This window comes from Rana temporaria, chromosome 3 (assembly GCF_905171775.1).
Source record: "Rana temporaria chromosome 3, aRanTem1.1, whole genome shotgun sequence".
NCBI lineage: Eukaryota > Metazoa > Chordata > Amphibia > Anura > Ranidae > Rana > Rana temporaria.
In genome coordinates, this window is record NC_053491.1 from 226,007,191 (window position 1) to 226,025,874 (window position 18,684).

The 18,684-nt window shown below is 41.8% G+C and overlaps 1 protein-coding gene across 2 annotated transcripts in view; it reads right to left on the bottom strand.

Moving 5' to 3' along the window:
* Nucleotides 1-951: 951 nt before the first annotated feature.
* B4GALT7 (beta-1,4-galactosyltransferase 7) overlaps nucleotides 952-18,684 on the bottom strand; it is a 41,240-nt gene continuing 23,507 nt past the window's right edge. For both annotated transcript variants that reach the window (XM_040344379.1, XM_040344378.1), the window contains exons 4-6: nucleotides 9,106-9,189; nucleotides 3,156-3,260; nucleotides 952-1,237 (exon numbers count right to left, since the gene is read on the bottom strand). In XM_040344379.1, coding sequence (XP_040200313.1) covers nucleotides 1,082-1,237; nucleotides 3,156-3,260; nucleotides 9,106-9,189 — 345 coding nt within the window. In that variant the 3' untranslated portion in view covers nucleotides 952-1,081. The remainder of the gene's footprint in view (nucleotides 1,238-3,155; nucleotides 3,261-9,105; nucleotides 9,190-18,684) is intronic.

The following is an 18,684-nucleotide window of genomic DNA, read 5'->3' on the forward strand; positions in this document are numbered from 1 at the left end:
AGCTACCTACCACCCAACCCCCTTAAATTTACTGGTGCACATCACATATGATGGATGCAGGGACAATTTTTTTTCTTTCAGACACCATCAATGAGCAGGGACTTTTTTTCTTTCAGTGACACCAAGGATGCAGGTGCATTTATACCCAAGTCCCTGCTCACCCATAGTGCAGTGACCTGTGTTTTAATTATTATTACGTAGCTGGTCTTGCCTAGGGTGCACAATAGCCTAGCACCGGCCCTGGGAGGGATATGCCGCTGTGGCCTGAGGAAACCAGCAGTCTATCTCCCTCTCTCCGGGCTGCAGCCCCTTGCCTTTTTGCCACCTAGCAACGCCCCGGGCGCTGACAAACCATACTACGCAAAAAAAAACAAAAAAACTGTCTAACTTTTTTAGCCAGCTCCTAGATCCAAAGCAAGTTTGTCAAGCCTTGAGCTAGAGCTACAGGGCGGCCTGTCGTTGCCATGTTTTAAGAAAACTGTATCTAAAAATTTGCTGCAGAACCACGGCTTTGGAAATTCACAATGAAAACAGGAGGGGAAATCCGCACTGGACATGTGTGAACCTAGCCCAAAGCCTCGTACAGCCTTCTGACAATTGTTGTCTAACTTTTGGCCAACAAATGTTGGATGGCATGCTAGTAAATTTTCGGCGGACAACGGTCTGTTGTCTGATCTTTGTATCGTCAGTACACAAGTCCATCACACAAAAGTCGAAAGTACATACACGCATGATCACAGTTGCCAGTGTCAGCTTGCAACCTCAAATGGCTGATGTCACAGTTGATCACATTTGCAGCACCAAGGCAAGTGCATATCTAAATAGAGGCTAGTATGAGGTTGTCTCCATCTTCAAAAAGGATAGTAGGGTTTAACTGTCTGCAACACTTATCTAAATGTTGGAGCAACCAAAGCCCCAATGTAGTAGTATATGGCCAATAACAATGCAGCATGAGATTTTCCATAATTTTTATTAGAATATATATAAAAAAATTTACAGTTCAAAATTTAACTACAGGTTCACATGTCTGCCTGGAATACAGGCCATCTCAGTCCTTTGAGTCATAAAATACTTTATGAATTTAGTTAAAAACACACCATGGAGTATCACTCGTGTCACAATCCAGCAGTACGTTCAGCACTGTACACGGAGCACCACCAATGGTTAATTCTGATCGAGATTCCACGCGATACTGGACACTGTGTAAACCTCCCTCACGGTCTACTTTAAATTGTTCCTGGGATGTACAGAAGAGAAGAGAGAACATGAAATTATTTGGTAAAACTGACTTACAGTAGTAAAACTTATCCCATCAAACCAAAACGCGGCATAATATATTTTATAGGGAAACGATCTGCAGCTACAGGTCTTGCATATGTATTCTCATGTCCCATGTTGGACTCTCACATTTTGTAGTGTTACAGCCTATAATTAAATTGGCATTTTACCATTTAGTTTACACAACATACGCAACACACTGGTGGTGCAGGTTTGTCACAACAGAAAATACCTTGGCTGCAACAAAAAGGTGAAAGTGAGGGCACACGAGTGATGCTGGCTATACTGTACAGCAGGATAAGGAAAATTTGAATTAAAAAAGTGGGTCCCCCCCACGGAGAGCGTTACCATATACCAACTGAAGGATCTGGATTTGTGATGGGGCACCTTTTATGCGAATTACACATTGGAGCAGGAAGATACAAAGGATTCGTTTGGTGTACCTGCGGAGGGTTTATAAACATGCTTACTTCAGACAGACAGGCACTTTTAAAGCGGCAGTAAACCACCAGTGATTCTTTTTTTTTTTTTTCTCTAAAACCAGCAAAGCTATAATGTGCTAGCATGCATCCCATACTAGCATATTATGTGAAACTTAACCTTAGAACAAAGCCCTCGAGCAGTGCGATGTCACCGCTGACAGGGCTTCCATCTTTCGGGTCTTCCTTCTGGGTTTGTGGGCCCCGGCTGTGTGAGTGGCTGGAGCCGCAATGACGTTTATAGCCCAGGTCTCTAAAGGAAGGGCCAGGGTGTCTGTTCCTTCAACGTCACCAGCTGCATGTACAGTAAATATCTTCTTAAAAGATATTTACAAGACCTATAGGTAAACCTTACCTATTAGGTACAACTCATGCAGGGGTGTTTACTCTCACTTTAATGATGGCATGTACTGAGGATTTTTACCTAGAAAGTACTCTTAAAATCGTTATTGATATTATTTATGACTGATGAATGTGGAAGAGGGGGGACATTTTTGACATGTGTCATGTGTCATGTGTCATGTCAATAGTCTCTTTCTTCCAGGCGTTTCGTTCCCAATATACAAGACTTAGGCTTTCCTCAATAACGTGAAGTTTATTCTTCAAGATAGACAAGCAAAAAGACACTGCTTACATGTTGGCAGCTGGTAACACATGGCAAGATGGTAATTCAGAAGGTTTCAGACGGAGTAAATAGATGTTATGATGGTACATCTTTCTGCTCGGCTTCCATAGTGAAAGCTTCCTGCTGGGTGGACTTCCTACCTCCATCTCCCCGCAGGGTCGGGTGACCCCGAGGTCCTAGCTAGCTACTCAAACCACATGGATTCTTATACTGTTCTAAAAGCCAAGCTAAGCATATTTACATTTAGAATAGCTCCAAGAAAGGTGATGCTACTGTCATAAACGTAACACCCACTTGTGTATATTAAGTAACATTACTCCACCCATTGTCTTGACGTAGAACTTCAAGAATAGATGTAACCTACAGAGCAAATAACCTTTTCTCTTCTTAGCAACATTCAAAATAACCATTTTTAAATATTGATTCTCAGAAACTTTTATCACATAACATAGTAATAAATTCAAAATCTAACAATGACATACAGAATATCATTCTCATTTGACTGCATTATTCAGTTTCTTTTCATTAGTAACAAAAGTTTAGAATGGTTACAGAACATTTGCCAGAAATATTACCATTTTCCATAGATAAATTACATTTTTTTGTATCGATGCCTCAATGAAAAGCTGTCTGATTACAGAACAGAATTCTGCATTTTAGTGCATGCTTCGTATAGTAGATTGCAGTACTAGTTAGGGCATATAACAAGTTCTCTATGCAAGTACAAACACTGAAGAGCTTAAAGGTTCTGTTCATTGGTGCTATAAGTGTACCTGCTTCTGAGAAGCAATCCGTTTCTGGTCTCTCTTTCTCCATGCGGGGTCATGAATGTGCCTGAAGGTTTGGTATCCAGTTGTTATTCCAGAGGGCCGATGGAGCTGAAAGTATTCAAGTATTAAAGAGTTTATTACATGCAGTTGAATGGCTTCATTTATTGTAAATGATAATTTACTGCAGGGCTCAAAATTTCAAGTCTTGAGCCACTAGCCAGGCCTCAAGGGTTACTCGCCACCAGTTTCCCCGTCCAACCCCTACCATGCCCCGCCCCTAATTCTGCCGCTAATCACGCCCTCATAAATTATCTCCTGAAATGACACTTAAATGTTTTATGCAGAATTAAGTTAAAAAAATAAATATTAACAACAACTTTATCAGTTCCCCTCAGCACAGTCTCACCTGTGCCCATCAATGCAGGCTCACCTGTGCCCATCATTGCAGCCTCATTGTGTCCCACATTACAGCCTCATTGTGCCCCCATTGAAGCCTCATTGTGCCCCCATTGAAGCCTCATTGTGCCCCCATTGAAGCCTCATTGTGCCCCCATTGGTGGTCAGATCATGACAGGAGGAAGAGGAGAGCCACGGGATCACCGAGCGGTATAGCCCGCTGTAACAGCTTACATTGAACTTTCCTCCACTCTGTTCGCTCTCACACACAGCCCCACCTCCTCCTAACTCGCGCCTGTAATAGACAGAACACCTCCCAGCATTGGACCCGCATTCTGTCTATTAAGCCCTGCTCTAAGGTACATTTAATTAACTTTCTGATTTAAAGATAAATGCAGTGTTTCCTGGTTAGCCTTGGCAGTTTACTTGTTGCCTGCAATGGTTCCCTAATTAAGGTTTTAGCATAGTAGTAATGTTTCCTGGGTTGGCAGTTTGCCATTTTTTTGTTACTTGAGTGATATGATTTTCCGATCAAATACGGTAAATTGCTAAGATTTTTTACATTAGGAAGCTGGCAAAAACACCTACACATTTCCCTTGCAGGTAATTAGCCACCTGACAACCTTAAATATTCAATGTGCCTCACCGCTTCATTGCATGATGTGGAGTGGGGGGGGCGAGCACTGCCTGCGGGGTTGATCGGGAGCCGTTCTCCCACTGTTCACCCCTCTGCTCGCTCTCACACACATCCCCGCCTCCTCCTAACCCGCGCTTGTAATACAGAACACCTCCCAGCATTGGACCCGCATTCTGTCTATTACAGGCGCGGGTTAGGGGGAGGCGGGGCTGTGTTACAGCGGGCTATACCGCTTGGTATATACCGCGGCTCTCCTCTACCTTCATGCTCTCTGCCACGGGGTGAACAGTGGGAGAACAGCTCCCAATCAACCCCGCCGGCAGTGCTTGCCCCCCCCCCCCCCACTCCCAGGCAGCCCAGCTCCTCGCCAGACCTAATTTTCCACGCGCAGAATGCGAGTAGGCGAGTGGAAAATTTGAGGTCTGATCTACTGGATAATTTCTATTGTTGCAGATGAAAGGACATCTACCCTCCCTCCTCAAGCATTTAATATGAAGAACAAGTTTAGCTGAGTCCGCATGAATTGGTTAACTTGTTTAGAACTTTATAACCAATTTTCCCACTTAAACCATGTTTTAACATTTCTATTGTTACTTTTAATACTACAAGTGTTACAAACAATTACAGTATTAAAAACAGAGGCTCACTGCAAGATAATGGCTACAGAGGCTTCTGCAAGCTTAAAGCATTTTTCTTAAAGGGGTTGTAAAGGTTATTTTTTTACTTTCTAAATAGGTTCCTTTAAACTAGTGCATTGTTGGTTCACTTACCTTTTCCTTCGATTTCCCTTCTAAATATTTTTTTTTCTTTATCTGAATTTCTCACTTTGTTTCTCCTCAGTAAGCTTGCCCCCACCATCCATGGGGCTTAGTCAGCCAGAACAGCTTACTGAGGAGGAACAGGAAGTGAGAAATTCAGACAAAGAAAATAAAGAAAAAAAAACATTTAGAAGGGAAATCGAAGGGAAAAGGTTAGTGAACCAACAATGCACTAGCTTAAAGGAACCTATTTATAAAATACAAAACAAACCTTTTACAACCCCTTTAATAAATAGTTTGCCTCTGACAATATTGTCAAAGCAGCGTGTGCTTGCTATGTCATACCACTGGCTAGATCATTGGCTCCCAGTTTTTAGGGGGGTATAAAGCTGCAAGTCACAGCTGGGTCTGAAAGCAAGTAGCCTTGCAAAGTCTCAGCTGGCAGCCGTCAAAGGGAGGCCCTCCATCAATATATAATCAGCACAGAGCATTGTGCTGAGGAATAGTAATACACAGGCTCCTTTCGGGAAGGAGTTAGAGCTAGCTTGTACATTACCCATTTGCAGTAAAGTAACAGGTTCACATTTCAGCAGGGAGAGTACAATGCACACACCTTATATCCTCTCCCAACACCCCATTCATCTGTTGGAGCCCTAAATAAAATCAGGATGTTTTAACAAGCATTATTCCAAGAAGTAGTGATTCATGAAGATCTGTGAAGTTCACCTAAAGTGAACCACTCACTAGACCATTGTCTAGTGAGCACATACTGTATATTTGGGGGGGGGGGGGGGGTTGCAGTTTACCTTAAAGTGCCCAGACTATGGACATTAAATGATTTACATATAAATTAATAAACAGCCAAAGAGCTCTTAACCAGCCCCTAACTTCTATAGAGGCTTGCAATGTGAAGCTATTCACTACCAAAAACCATAGAAAATAACAAGCCTATGACTACAGGGACAAGGGTCTGTTTTTGGGGTTTTTTAACCTCCAGATCCTTTGAGGTCAATTTAAAAAAAAAAAAAAAAAAAAGGCATCCATACACAATAAACCAATGTTTTCCAATCACCCGAATTAACACTGCATCCAGTTCCAGTTGTTCATTAAAAAGAAAAAAAGTGCAGCAGCATGTTTTTTCGCACCAAAATGCAAATGGAATAATTTTTCTAGTTAAAAATGCATAAAAAAATAAAAAAAAGCATGGAAATGCGCAAGTGGAAACAAACACTGAATGTAGGGATTGTGGCGTGAACGAACCATTAAAGTTTTACTACTTGTTCAAAATATGTAAATCCTTTGGTGCGCATAGTCTGAGCACAGGTTCACGTTAAAGTAAATTTGAATGCGATTTCACATTTTTAAAAGTGCTTCCATATGTTAATCACTGTGATGAATGTAGAGAATTAAAGATGAGCTACTAGAGGCAGAGTACATGAGTCACTACAATGATCTCCCTTAACCACTTAAGACCCGGACCTTTATGCAGAAAAAGGACCTGGGAATTTTTTGCGGTTTCGGCACTGCGTCGCTTTAACTGACAATTGCGCGGTCGTGCGATGTGGCTCCCAAACAAAATTGGCGTCCTTTTTTTCCCACAAATAGAGCTTTCTTTTGGTGGTATTTGATCACCTTTGCGGTTTTATAATTTTTTGCGCTATAAACAAAAATAGAGCGAACATTTTGAAAAAAATTCAATATTTTTTACTTTTTGCTATAAAAAATTTCCCCCAAAAACATATAAAAAAAAACGTTTTTTTCCTCAGTTTAGGCCGATACGTATTCTTCTACCTATTTTTTTTTACTACTAATGGCGGCGATCAGCGATTTTTTTCGTGACTGCGACATTATGGCGGACACATGAGACAATTTTGACACATTTTTGGGACCATTGTCATTTTCACAGCAAAAAAATGCTATTAAAATGCATTGTTTACTGTGAAAATGACAATTGCAGTTTGTGAGTTAACCACTAGGGGGCGCTGTAGGGGTTATGCGTGACCTCATATGTTTTTCTAAAGGGGGGCGGGGTTGGACGTGGGACGTCATTGATCGGGTTTCCCTATATCAGGGAACACATGATCAATGAAGCTGCAACTGTGAAGAACGGGGAAGCTGTGTTTACACACAGCTCTCCCCGTTCTTCAGCTCCAGGGACCGATCGCGGGACTTCGGCGGCGATCGGGTCCGCTGGTCCAGCCGTGCCATTCTGCCGACATATATCTGCAGGAGGCGGTCCTTAAGTGGTTAAGCCGGGTACACCCAGTTTTTTGGGTTGCACGAAAAAAAAAAACAGCTCGGTCGGAGATAATCTACTAACCATGCAATGTTAGTCCAGCAATCTCCCCTACTGAGCTGTTGTGCCCCCGCCAGAACGCTAAGGGCGCTGATCGGGAGTCAGTTGGCTGCTTATTTTCCAGCATGCACGTCCGACAGAAGCCAGTTGAATGGCCGGCTTCTGTCAGAAAGACCGACATACAGTGGATATAAAAAGTCTACACACCCGTTAAAATGTCAGGTTTCTGTGATATAAAAAAAAAAAAAGAAGGATAGATCATTTCAGAACTTTTTCCACCTTCAATGTGACCTGCAAACTGTACAACTCAGTTGAACAACAAACTGAAATCTTTTAGGTGGAGGGAGGTAAAAATAAAACATTAAAACATGGTTGCATAAGTGTGCACACCCTTACAATAATACTTTGATGAAGCACCTTTTGATTTTATTACAGCACTCAGTGTTTTTGGGTATGAGTCTATAAGCATGACACATCTTGACTTTGCAATATTTGCCCACTCTTTGCAAAAATGCTGCAAATCTGTCAAATTGAGAGGGCATCTCCTGTGCACAGCCCTCTTCAGATCACCCCACAAATTTTCAAATCGGATTCAGGTCTGGCCTCTGGCTGGGCCATTCCAAAACTTTAATCTTCCTCTGGTGAAGCCATTCCTTTGGATGTATGCTTTGGGTCATTCTAATGCTGAAAGAAGAAGTTCCTCTTCATGTTGAGCCTTCTAGCAGAAGCCTGAAGGTTTTGTGCCAATATTGACTGGAATTTTGAACTGTTCCTAATTCCCTCAACCTTGACTAAGGCCCCTATCCCAGCTGAAGAAAAACAATCCCAAAGCATGATGCTGCCACCACAATGCTTCACTGTGTATGGTGTTCTTTTGGTGTGCAGTGTTTTTGCACCAACATATCTTTTGGAATTATGTCCGAAAAGTTCAACTTTGGTTTGATCAGACCAGAACACATTTTCCCACATGCTTTTGGGAGACTTCAGGTGTGTTTTTGCAAAATTTAGCCAGACTTGGATGTTTTTCTTCGTAAGAAAAGGCTTCCGTCTTGCCACTCTACCCCATAACCCAGACATACGAAGAATACGGGTAATTGTTGTCACATGTACCAGTAGCCAGTACTTGCCAGATACTCCTACAGTTCATTTATTTTTGCTGTAGACCTCTGGTCAGCCTCCCTGACCATTTTCTTCTCTTTTCATCAGTTTTGGAGGGATGTCCAGTTCTTGGTAATGTCACTGTTGTGCCATATTTTCTTCACTTGATGGTGACTGTCTTCACTGTTTTCCATGGTATATGTAATGCCTTGGAAATTATTTAGTACCCTTCTCCCGACTAATACCTTTTTAACAATAAGATCCCTCTGATGCTTTGGAAGCTCTCTACGGACCATGGCTTTTGCTATAGGATGTGACTAATAAAATGTCAGGAAAGACCTACTAGAACAGCTGAACTTTAATTGGGGTTAAATGTCTCCCATTTAACATGAGTTTAAATGCAATTGCTCAATTCGGAACAGATACACATCCCCATGTATAAGAGGGTGTGCACACTTATGCAACAACATTATTTTAGTTTTTTATTTATTTTAAATGAGTTGGATATTATGTGGCAATATGTAGGTTTGGTTATAGGACACTATGGCCCCAGGCACTGCATTGTGTGATTGGGTCACTGGTAAGAAAAAATGTAGAAACCGTTGGAGGGAGCTGGGTGGTAATGTAGGGGTGTACATAAAAGGTAAGTGGTACTTGCTGATAGCCCATCACATCAGCGGTCTGATCCGGTTTCCTGTTTAGTAGTTCCTCTTTCTACACAGGTTTGGTTTTAACAGATTTAATTCACAAGAATATACTAGGGGTTACCTGGAGACCAGCTCCTTTGATTCTTCGGTAAAACTCATCATCTTCACGACCCCATCCCCAAAACCGATTTGACATTCCATTACACTGTAGAGATGAAATAGGATACAAATAATGTAAATATTATTGGTAATCTGTACGCTAGTATATACCTACAGTTGCATACGATACCCCAGCAACACTGATATTACAGATTACAACTATCACAGAGCAAAGTCTAAAAAAATCCACTGCGACCAATTACATTTAATTTTACTGTTTGTTTAGTACATTATGATATATTCCCTTATGAAATAAGCATGCTTGTTTTTGGTAGTTTACAAGTGATCATGGGTATCCCCATGACTAAGCTCTGTGGGTGGAATGAAACATGTTGGGGGCGTTGTCTGGTTGGAAACCGAGCTGAGCCAATCATACACCTTCTTACTGGGTTTTGCAGAGATGTGCCACTTCCATGACTTTAACCTTTTCCATTAGATGTCTAGATCTGAGACGAGCACTGGCCTTGTCTGCACTCCAAGCAGTTGCTACATAAGAGGACCTCTTTTCTTAAAAATACCTGAACAACAGGCCTTCATTATGGACTTGCTAGAATTTTCAGCAAACCACAATTACCATAAGTATTATCGACAACAACGAGGTTGGTAAATTTAATTATGGCCAAATGGGAGGAGGACCTCATCTATAGAAACCGGAGTCCACATTTGATCCTTTGGGCCAGGTACATTGATGACGTCCTCCTCCTATGGGATGGTACCAAATTCACAACTAGATTAGTTTTTTCCTTCCTTACTACTAATGATCGGGGAATTAGATTTGTCCATGAGGCGAGTCAAGAAAAAATTTATTTTCTGGATCTTAAAATAACTAAAGATGAAGATCGTTTTAAGACAAAGTCCTTTTTCAAACAGACAGATCGGAATTCATTTATACCTTTGGGATGAGACAAAACTGCACGGCAATGGAGGGCTATAAATTCCAGGCAGGGATATTAAAGAATAGACTGCAGGAGAAAGGTTATGATCTGGATTCTCTAGAAGCCACAATGGAGGAGGTAGCGAAGATTGATAGATCAGTGCTATTGGATGTTGGTCCCAGGAAAATGAAGGACAGACCTGTTATAAAACTTTCATTACAACCTTTTCAACGCAATATTACTTGATAAAAAGAAAAAAAAAAAAATCATACACAAACATTGGCACCTGCTAGGAAATGACCGGATTATATACCAGTCAACCCATAGGTCATCTTAAAGGGTCCCTAAATAACAAACATGTTATACTTACCCCCACTGTGCCCACGATCCATGTCTTCTAGGGTCCCTCGGCGGCTGTCTCTGTTCCCCCCAGCAATTAGTAACCACAGTCATGCAAGAGCTCGCATGGTGGTCACTAATTGCGGGCGCGCTCCCGTGATACAGCGACTCGGCCCCACCGCGTCACTGGATGCGATTGACAGCAGCGCCAGCCAATGGCTGCGCTGCTCTCAATCCATCCGCTCTAGCCAATCAGCGGCCAGGCTGAGTGGCGAAGAGAATATCGGGACCGCGCGGGACTTTCGAGGGGTCAGGTAAGTATAACGGGGGCTCAGGGGGGGGGGGGGGGGACAGCAGCAGATGTTTTTTCACCTTAATGCATAGATTGCATTAAGGGGAAAACATTTTTTACAACTCCTTTAATAGGAGTCCCCTCTTTTAGAGAAAGGGGGGCCCCCAATGTAGTGGATCAACCAACCAAAAAGGAGTCCTTTTTCCAGAACCTTTCGGGCTACCATCAGTGTCGCAAGTGTCAAGTTTGTACACTTAATAAGAGTAAAGCGAGGAAAACGGAAACTCTTTTCCACTAGGTCTAAAGAACACATAATTGAGCCCTTTATTACCTGCAGCTCAATGGGCATTATGTACTTGTTACAATGCCCATGTGGGCTTCAATATATAGGCTGGACTAAACGGTCCATGCAGGTTAGATTGGGAGAACACTTCACCAACATCAAAACAGGTTCCAAATATCTTTCCTTTTCTAAACATTACGATATTTGCCATAATCGTGATCCAGCCAATACAGCATTCCTGGGCATTGATAAATTTAGTGCTCATTGGAGGGGCAGCTTGTTAGTTAGGGAGCTTTTAAAACTCGAGATGGCATCAAAGTACGGCGTTATACCCCTTACGGCCTAAACATAGACACAGACGTTAACGCCTTTATAGATAATGGCTGAGCACTGTAGATATGATTAAGTTGTATAGTTGATGATATTGGTTGTGAACCAGCTCAGAATTCTGAATAGATCCTCAGATCTTGACCAATTAAATTCTTGTTCTCCTTCACTTTCCCCTGGTGGTGGAAGACAAGAATTTCAATTAATCTCATATACAAATTTAGGGCCTTGGGTTAGTATTCCCTTATGCAATCAGTCTTGGGGGAGTATAGTGAACCTCCTCAATTGGATGCATTCACTTGTATATGGCTGGCACACTATAAGTGTGCCATTTTATAATTCAGTTCTAGTCTTGATTTTTAGTGTGTGCCTTAGCTCACGTCTCAGGTGAGAGATAGGTGATACACTTAATATAGTGTCCCTTTTCTCTTTTTTTATTCTAAACTATTTCTAAAATAGTTTACAAATTTCTCTTTTTAGGCACTACTTTTTTTTTTTTTCATATTTGGACTGCCAAGTACCAACATATCATTATGAGTGCAGTGTCACTGGTCTTGGGGGATTTGCAGGAACCGCTGGGTGGCCAATTCAAGTAATGGGGGCACCAGTGGTTGGTGCATCCTTTAATATTATGATACTCTTCTTAATAGGTAAACGTTACATGTGGTTAAGTTGAAACACTTAACTCAATGTTTCTGTTGATATTTAGCCCTTTGGAACACCAGGTTCCCCTATTATTTGATATCAGCCCTGTGGAACATCAGGTTCTCAAACTATTTAGTATATCCATGGCATTTCGGTGTGTGTGGGGGATGCGGAGAGGTGATTCCAAGGGCTCTGAGATGGGTTGTCATTTGATCTAATTGGTTTCTTATTTTTGCGTTCACCTCTATTGTAAATACCAGCATACTCACAATCGCATCTTATAGATAGAAACATCTAGTGGCCACTATGGTAATATTGTAAATACCGTCCGGTCATGTTAACTATTTTCAGTATTGGCAAATTGCCCCATTCCAAAATAGTGGTGCCACGTTGGGGATTCCCAGAGCTCTGAGCTGTGTGTTCCTTACACCTCGTAGAATACAAATAGCGGCGAGTCAGCACGCCGCTCGTGCCCCTAGACGACATCATCTGTGACGAAACGGCGCAGGAAGGAGCGGCGTGCTGATGTCACCGCAAACAAACGCCAAGTCCCGAAAGAAACGGGCGAATATCGAGAGCCGGCCGGCTCGAAACTTTATGACATGCTTTTAATTTTCTACATAACTAAGTGTACATCTGTTTTTAATAAATCAGTTTTATGCAGTATTACACTATGAGAGTTTTTCTCACCCACATGGGGAACTATTAATCACAGACCATTCCGAGGATTCTTGGTGCAGAGGACTCAGGAGTGTTACTGTGGTAATTGGCCACAAGCGGATTTGATCTTCCTAAAAAAAATTGATGTTACAGGTGGAGGACCCTTTTCTATCTTATTTCATCACTCTTCCTCTGATGTTAATTGATTTGAAGTCACTGCGGATCTCTTCACCGAAGATGTGTGCATTTTAGAACTGTGTCCTGGAACCTTGTGGTGGGGCAGCTCACATTTCTTGGGTTTGATACCAAGAGTGATTTGAGAACTGGAAAAGCAACTTATCCTGGTTGAACGTAATTCATTTCCATCATCTGGGTTCATCATTTTTGTTTTGATTTTGGACTCAGGAGGATGAATTCCAGGCCTTTGGATTGTATTTGGCTCATGTTTTATGCATCACATAATTTATGTTTATATGTCACTAATTTATTCCTCATTTTGCAGCGCAGCTTATTTTATTTAACATAAGAGGACCTCATGGAGCTTCGAGTGGCACATGTCAATTTAATTTGGGTCACAATGTATACATTCACAAGTTATGGAAATTAAACTTAGTCTCCAACCCATCTGAACAGGCTGGCAGAGAGTAGAGGTTAAGTCAATCCTCTAAGTCATGTTGTTGTACGAGTAAATTAGAGTTGAGCTATTTTGATCTGTAAACAAGAGAAGTTGCAGCAAAAACATTGAACATATTGAAAGTAACAAGCATAGTACAGCACTGCACAAAATACATTACAAGTGGTAGAACAGTAGGTATAGATAACAACGTACAATGTAATGTACATAACCACGTAACCACGTTTATACTCCGCAGTCCTGAAGGGGGGGGGGGTTGGGTTTGTTTAAAAGAACGTTGCAAGATTACCTGAGGCAATCATAGTTTCAGTGTCTGTTACAATGCAAGGAAAACAGAACGGTTGAGCCAGTATTCATAGGCGTGGGGAGGTTGGCTATCAATCCGTGCAGGTACATGACAACATGACCAGGGTCGATGTTCAAATGGAGAATGTGTTATTTGGTATACCTTCAAGAAACCATTGATGCTACGGATATGAGAGACCTAAAGTGTTGAGTATTGGGAGACTCAAGCTAATAGAACCTTTCCTCTTGCCCTTTTTTTTAATTTATTTTATTTGGGAAGGAGGGCATTTTACAGCCTAGTGTGTGTTATAGGTGCATGCGAAAAATTTGATAAATTTCCAGGCCAACCTGGGCTGCAAAAAAACAAGCAGCGCGGTAAAACGCTTAAACAAAGGGTTCTTTTTTTCTCCTTATAAATAAATGTTGTTCCTCTTTTACATTTAGTTCGCTTCTCAGCTCTTCAGCTCAGTGTCATGTCATTATGTGGCACACAAAATGGGAAGTCTGCCAAAGACTACAAACAATAAAGCACACACTGATAATTTATTCTTGACATGCGTCAAAATGTCTCGAGGGGGCTTTTGCAGTTCACAACATCGAGCTTTACCCACTATTTTAAAAGTCTCCATCACTGAATTATGAGCCTAGAACAAGCATCGCTATAATCAGTGTTCCTGAAGGCTTGTCTACACAAGCATTTTTATTCGTTTTACCTGCTAGTAGCGCAGTCAGACTAGGGATACAATATACGAGACTGCTAGGGAATCACCATTAAGCTGCGTACACACGATCAGTCCATCCGATGAGAACGGATCGGTTAACCGATGAAGCTGACTGATGGTCCGTTGTGCCTACACACCATCGGTTAAAAAAAACGATCGTGTCCGAACGGGGTGACGTAAAACACGACGACGTGCTGAAAAAAACAAAGTTCAATGCTTCCAAGCATGCGTCGACTTGATTCTGAGCATGCGTGGATTTTTAACCGATGGTTGTGCCTGCTAACGATCGTTTTTTTTCCCCATCGGTTAGGAATCCATCGGTTAAATTTAAAGCAAGTTGGCTTTTTTTTAACCGATGGTTAAATAACCTATGGGGCCCACACACGATCGGTTTTGACCGATGAAACCAGTCCATCAGACCGTTGTCCTCTGTTTAACCTATCGTGTGTACAAGGCCTTCTAGCCCCTAAACAAGGCTTACACTACAGGCCCCTTAAAAACAAGTTGTCCCAAATTTGATATTCCTCTCAGAAAGTTTTGTTTTAAAAAAAGGAGGAGGAGAGGGGAGAAAAAACACACACACACACACACACACACACACACACACACACTACACAACATCTGTGTAGCAGAATAGCAAAGACAGAAGACAGGCTAAAGAACATATTTCCTTCACTGGTTTAAGTACCAAAACAGACGGTCTGCAGGGGCCTAAATGACTGCACATTAAAATAACAAAGGGTTGTAGGTTGGGCACCAGTGATCTAAAAGATACCCATTAACATGATGGACAGAGATCTTTACACTAGAGCAAAAACAAATCGGCTCTACTCAAACACACTATATACAGTGGATATAAAAAGGTCTACACACCCCTGTTAAAATGTCAGGTTTCTGTGATGTGTTAAAAAAATAAAAAAGAAAAAAGAAAGAAAAAAAGGAGACAAAAAGAGAACGTGACCTATAAACTGTAAAACTCAGTTGAACAACAAACTGAAATCTTTTAGGTGGAGGGAAGTAAAAAAAAAAAAATATATATGTATATATTTATTAATGTTGTATAAGTGTGCACACCCTTAAACTAATACTTTGATGAAGCACCTTTTGATTTTATTACAGCACTCAGTCTTTTTGGGTATGAGTTGACTTGGCAATATTTGCCCACTCCTCTTTGCAAAAATCTGTCAGATTGCAAGGGCATCTCCTGTGCACAGCCCTCTTCAGATAACCTCACTGATTTTTAAATCAGAGTCAGGTCTGGCCTCTGGCTGGGTCATTCCAAAAACGTGAATCTTCCTCTGGTGAAGCCATTCCTTTGTTGATTTGGATGTATGTTTTAGGTTGTTATGCCGACAGATGAGGTTCCTCTTCATGTTGAGCATTCTAGCAAAAGAAGGTTTTGTGCCAATATGGACTGGTATTTGGAACCGTTCATAATTCCCTCTACCTTGACTAAGGCCCCTGTTCCAGCTGAAGAAAAAGCCCCAAAGCATGATGCTGCCACCACCACGCTTCACTGTGGGTATGGAGTTCTTTTGGAGATATGCAGTGTTGTTTTTGCATCAAACATCTTACGGAATTACGGCCAAAAAGTTCAACCTTGGTTTCATCAGACCATAACACATTTTCCCCACATGCTTTTTGGAGACTTCTGATGTTTTTTTTTTTTTTTTTTGCAAAATTAAGCCGGGCTGTCGCTGTTTAAATGACAATTGCGTGGTCATACTACACTGTACCCAAACATAATTGTTAGCATTTTGTTCCAACAAATAGAGCTTTCTTTTGGTGGTAATTGATCACCTATGCAGTTTGTATTTTTTGCAAAAAAAAAAAAAGAAAATGTTGAAAAAAAAAATGTTGTTGTTTCCGCTTTAACATTTTGTAAATAAGTAGGTTTTCTCCTTCACCGATGGGCACTGATAAGGCAGTATCGATGTGCAGCACTGATGGTTGGCACTGGTGGGCAGTAATAGGTGACGTGACACAGACATCACTGATGGCACTGGCAGGCATTGGGGATGGGCACCGATTGGCAACTGCCTGGGCACCGATTGGCATTTCCCTGGTGGTCTAGGGTGACATACCTGGTGGACCTGGCGGCATCCTGGTAGTCCTGGGAGGGCATCCGGGGGGGGGGGGGGGCTGAGTTGATGAACAATCAGCCCAGACCCCTCACTGTCAGGAGAGTAGCCGATTGGCTCTCCTCTACTCACATCTGTCAGACGTGAATGAGGAAAAGCAGATCGACGGCTCTTCCTGTTTACATCGTGATCAGACGGAGGCTCTTTACCAAGATCTGTGTAGCGTTGTCAGTTATCCTGCTAGATGTCATATGATGCCCAGTCAGGATAACTGACCCACTGCCCGGCCGTCATTCTACTATAGGCAGGCCGGGAAGTGGTTCATTTAGGCCAATATGTATTCTTCTATATATTTTTGGCCAAAATAAAATCCCAATATTGATTGGTTTGCGCAAAATTTATTGAGTTTACAAACTATGGGACAGATTTATGGCATTTTATTTTTACTAGTTATGGCGTTGATCAGCGATTTTTAGCAGGACTGCGACATTGTGGCAGACAAATTGGACATCAAGTGACACTAATAACAGTGATAAAAGCTAAATAAAATTGCACGGTCACTGTATAAATAACACTGGCAGGGAAGGGATTAACATCAGGGGCGATCAAAGGGTTAAGTGTGCTCCTACGGTGCGATTTCTGTGTGGAGGATGGACTGACTAGAGGAAGAGAGACATACGTGTTCCTGATTAGCAGGAACACAAGATCTCTCTCTCCCTCTGACAAAAACGTTCTGCCTCTGCAGCAAACGATCGGCGGGTCCCGGCGGCCATCGCAGCTGCTGGACCCGCTGTATCGAATCACAGCGGGAGCGGGTCGGCGGCAGTGCACACCGCCCCAGACCCCAAGGAGGAAACAATGTAAAGGTACAATGTTTCGCGCAGCCGGGCCGCCCTGTCACAGTGAATGTGCGGTAGGCAGTCCGGAAGCAGTTAAAGGGTCACTAAAGGAAAACATTTTTTTAGCCAAATAGCTTCCTTTACCTTACTGCAGTCCTGGTTTCATATGCTCATTGTTCGTTTTTGCTTTGATGTTGCTGTAATTCCTCTCTGTTCTGGACACTTCCTGGTTGTCTGTTTCCTGATCACCACAGTACTGGGAGATTTCTCACTGTAGTGACTAATCAAGGAGGTGCGATTACTGTGTGTCTAAAACTCCTCAGCACCAATCCAGTTTTGTTTTGCAAAACCTTCACTGCCCTCTATTGGCTCTCTGGCTCTGTACATCAGAGAACCAGGAAACAACAGCAACAACTAAACTAAACTGTAGGTACATTATATGATTGGTTTTTATCTATTTTTAATCATCATTTCAGCAAAAAAAAAAAAAATGTTCCTTTAGTGACCCTTTAAACGTATGTTTGCTTTGCAAAATGGAGGTAGATCAGGAAACAGGATTTGTGGCCACACATACCAGACTGAAGTGAACACAGCCTCATCTTATTTACTCATCTGAGCAAACATTTACTTTGCAATGTGGGCAGTCTTTGTAAATTTAGTAGATCGACCCAAATGTTTCACCCTGAAAATGTTATTACTTTTACATTACCTGTCCATCACTGACAACCTTAAAGCGTTACCAAACCCAGGACCCTGCATTGACTATATCTGGTCTCCCACAGTACACAGAACATGGAAATGCAATTACTTTAGTAAATATAAACTGTCAAATACCTTTTCTCATCAGCAGTATATAGCAGTCTACTGACTTCTTTCAGTGTCAAGCCAAGCACCGATTAAAGCTTGTAGGAGGATTTTTCATTCTCCTTTGACTGTCCTATGAGGCTTCATGACCCCTGACTCTGTATGGACAGTGCCGATTGGCCCTGTGTCAATCACATGCACTCTCCAAAAACAAAACAAAACCCACACACAACTCTAGCAATACACACCAAACTGAGCACTAGGAGAACTAAATGCAACACCATAGCTTTCATTTTGGATGGACTAAGGGGCGTTATAACCTCTGGCAGGTTTTTTTTTTTTTGCCGTCTGTCGCCCATTAGGGAGATTTCCCTTCACTTCATGCAACAGTTGTCACCAGGATAACCAGAACTAGTGTGCATTTTTTTTGATCACTGGTCCCCAAAAAAGCATCAGGTGTCCGATTTGTCTGCTGCAATAATCGCACGCGGTCCCCGCTATAAGTCGCTAATTGCCTCCATTTACCAAAAATATGCAACAGAATAAATTTTTTACTGGGTATGTTTTATAGCAGAAAGTAAAAGAATCATTTTTTATGTTTGTCTTTTTTTTGTTTATAGCGCATAAAATAAAAACCGCAAAGATAATCAAATACCACCAAAAGAAAGCTCCATTTACAAAAAAATGTATTTGGGTACAGTGTTGCACAACTGTCAGTTACAGCAGAGTTCCCCTTCCACTCAAAAAGTTAAAAG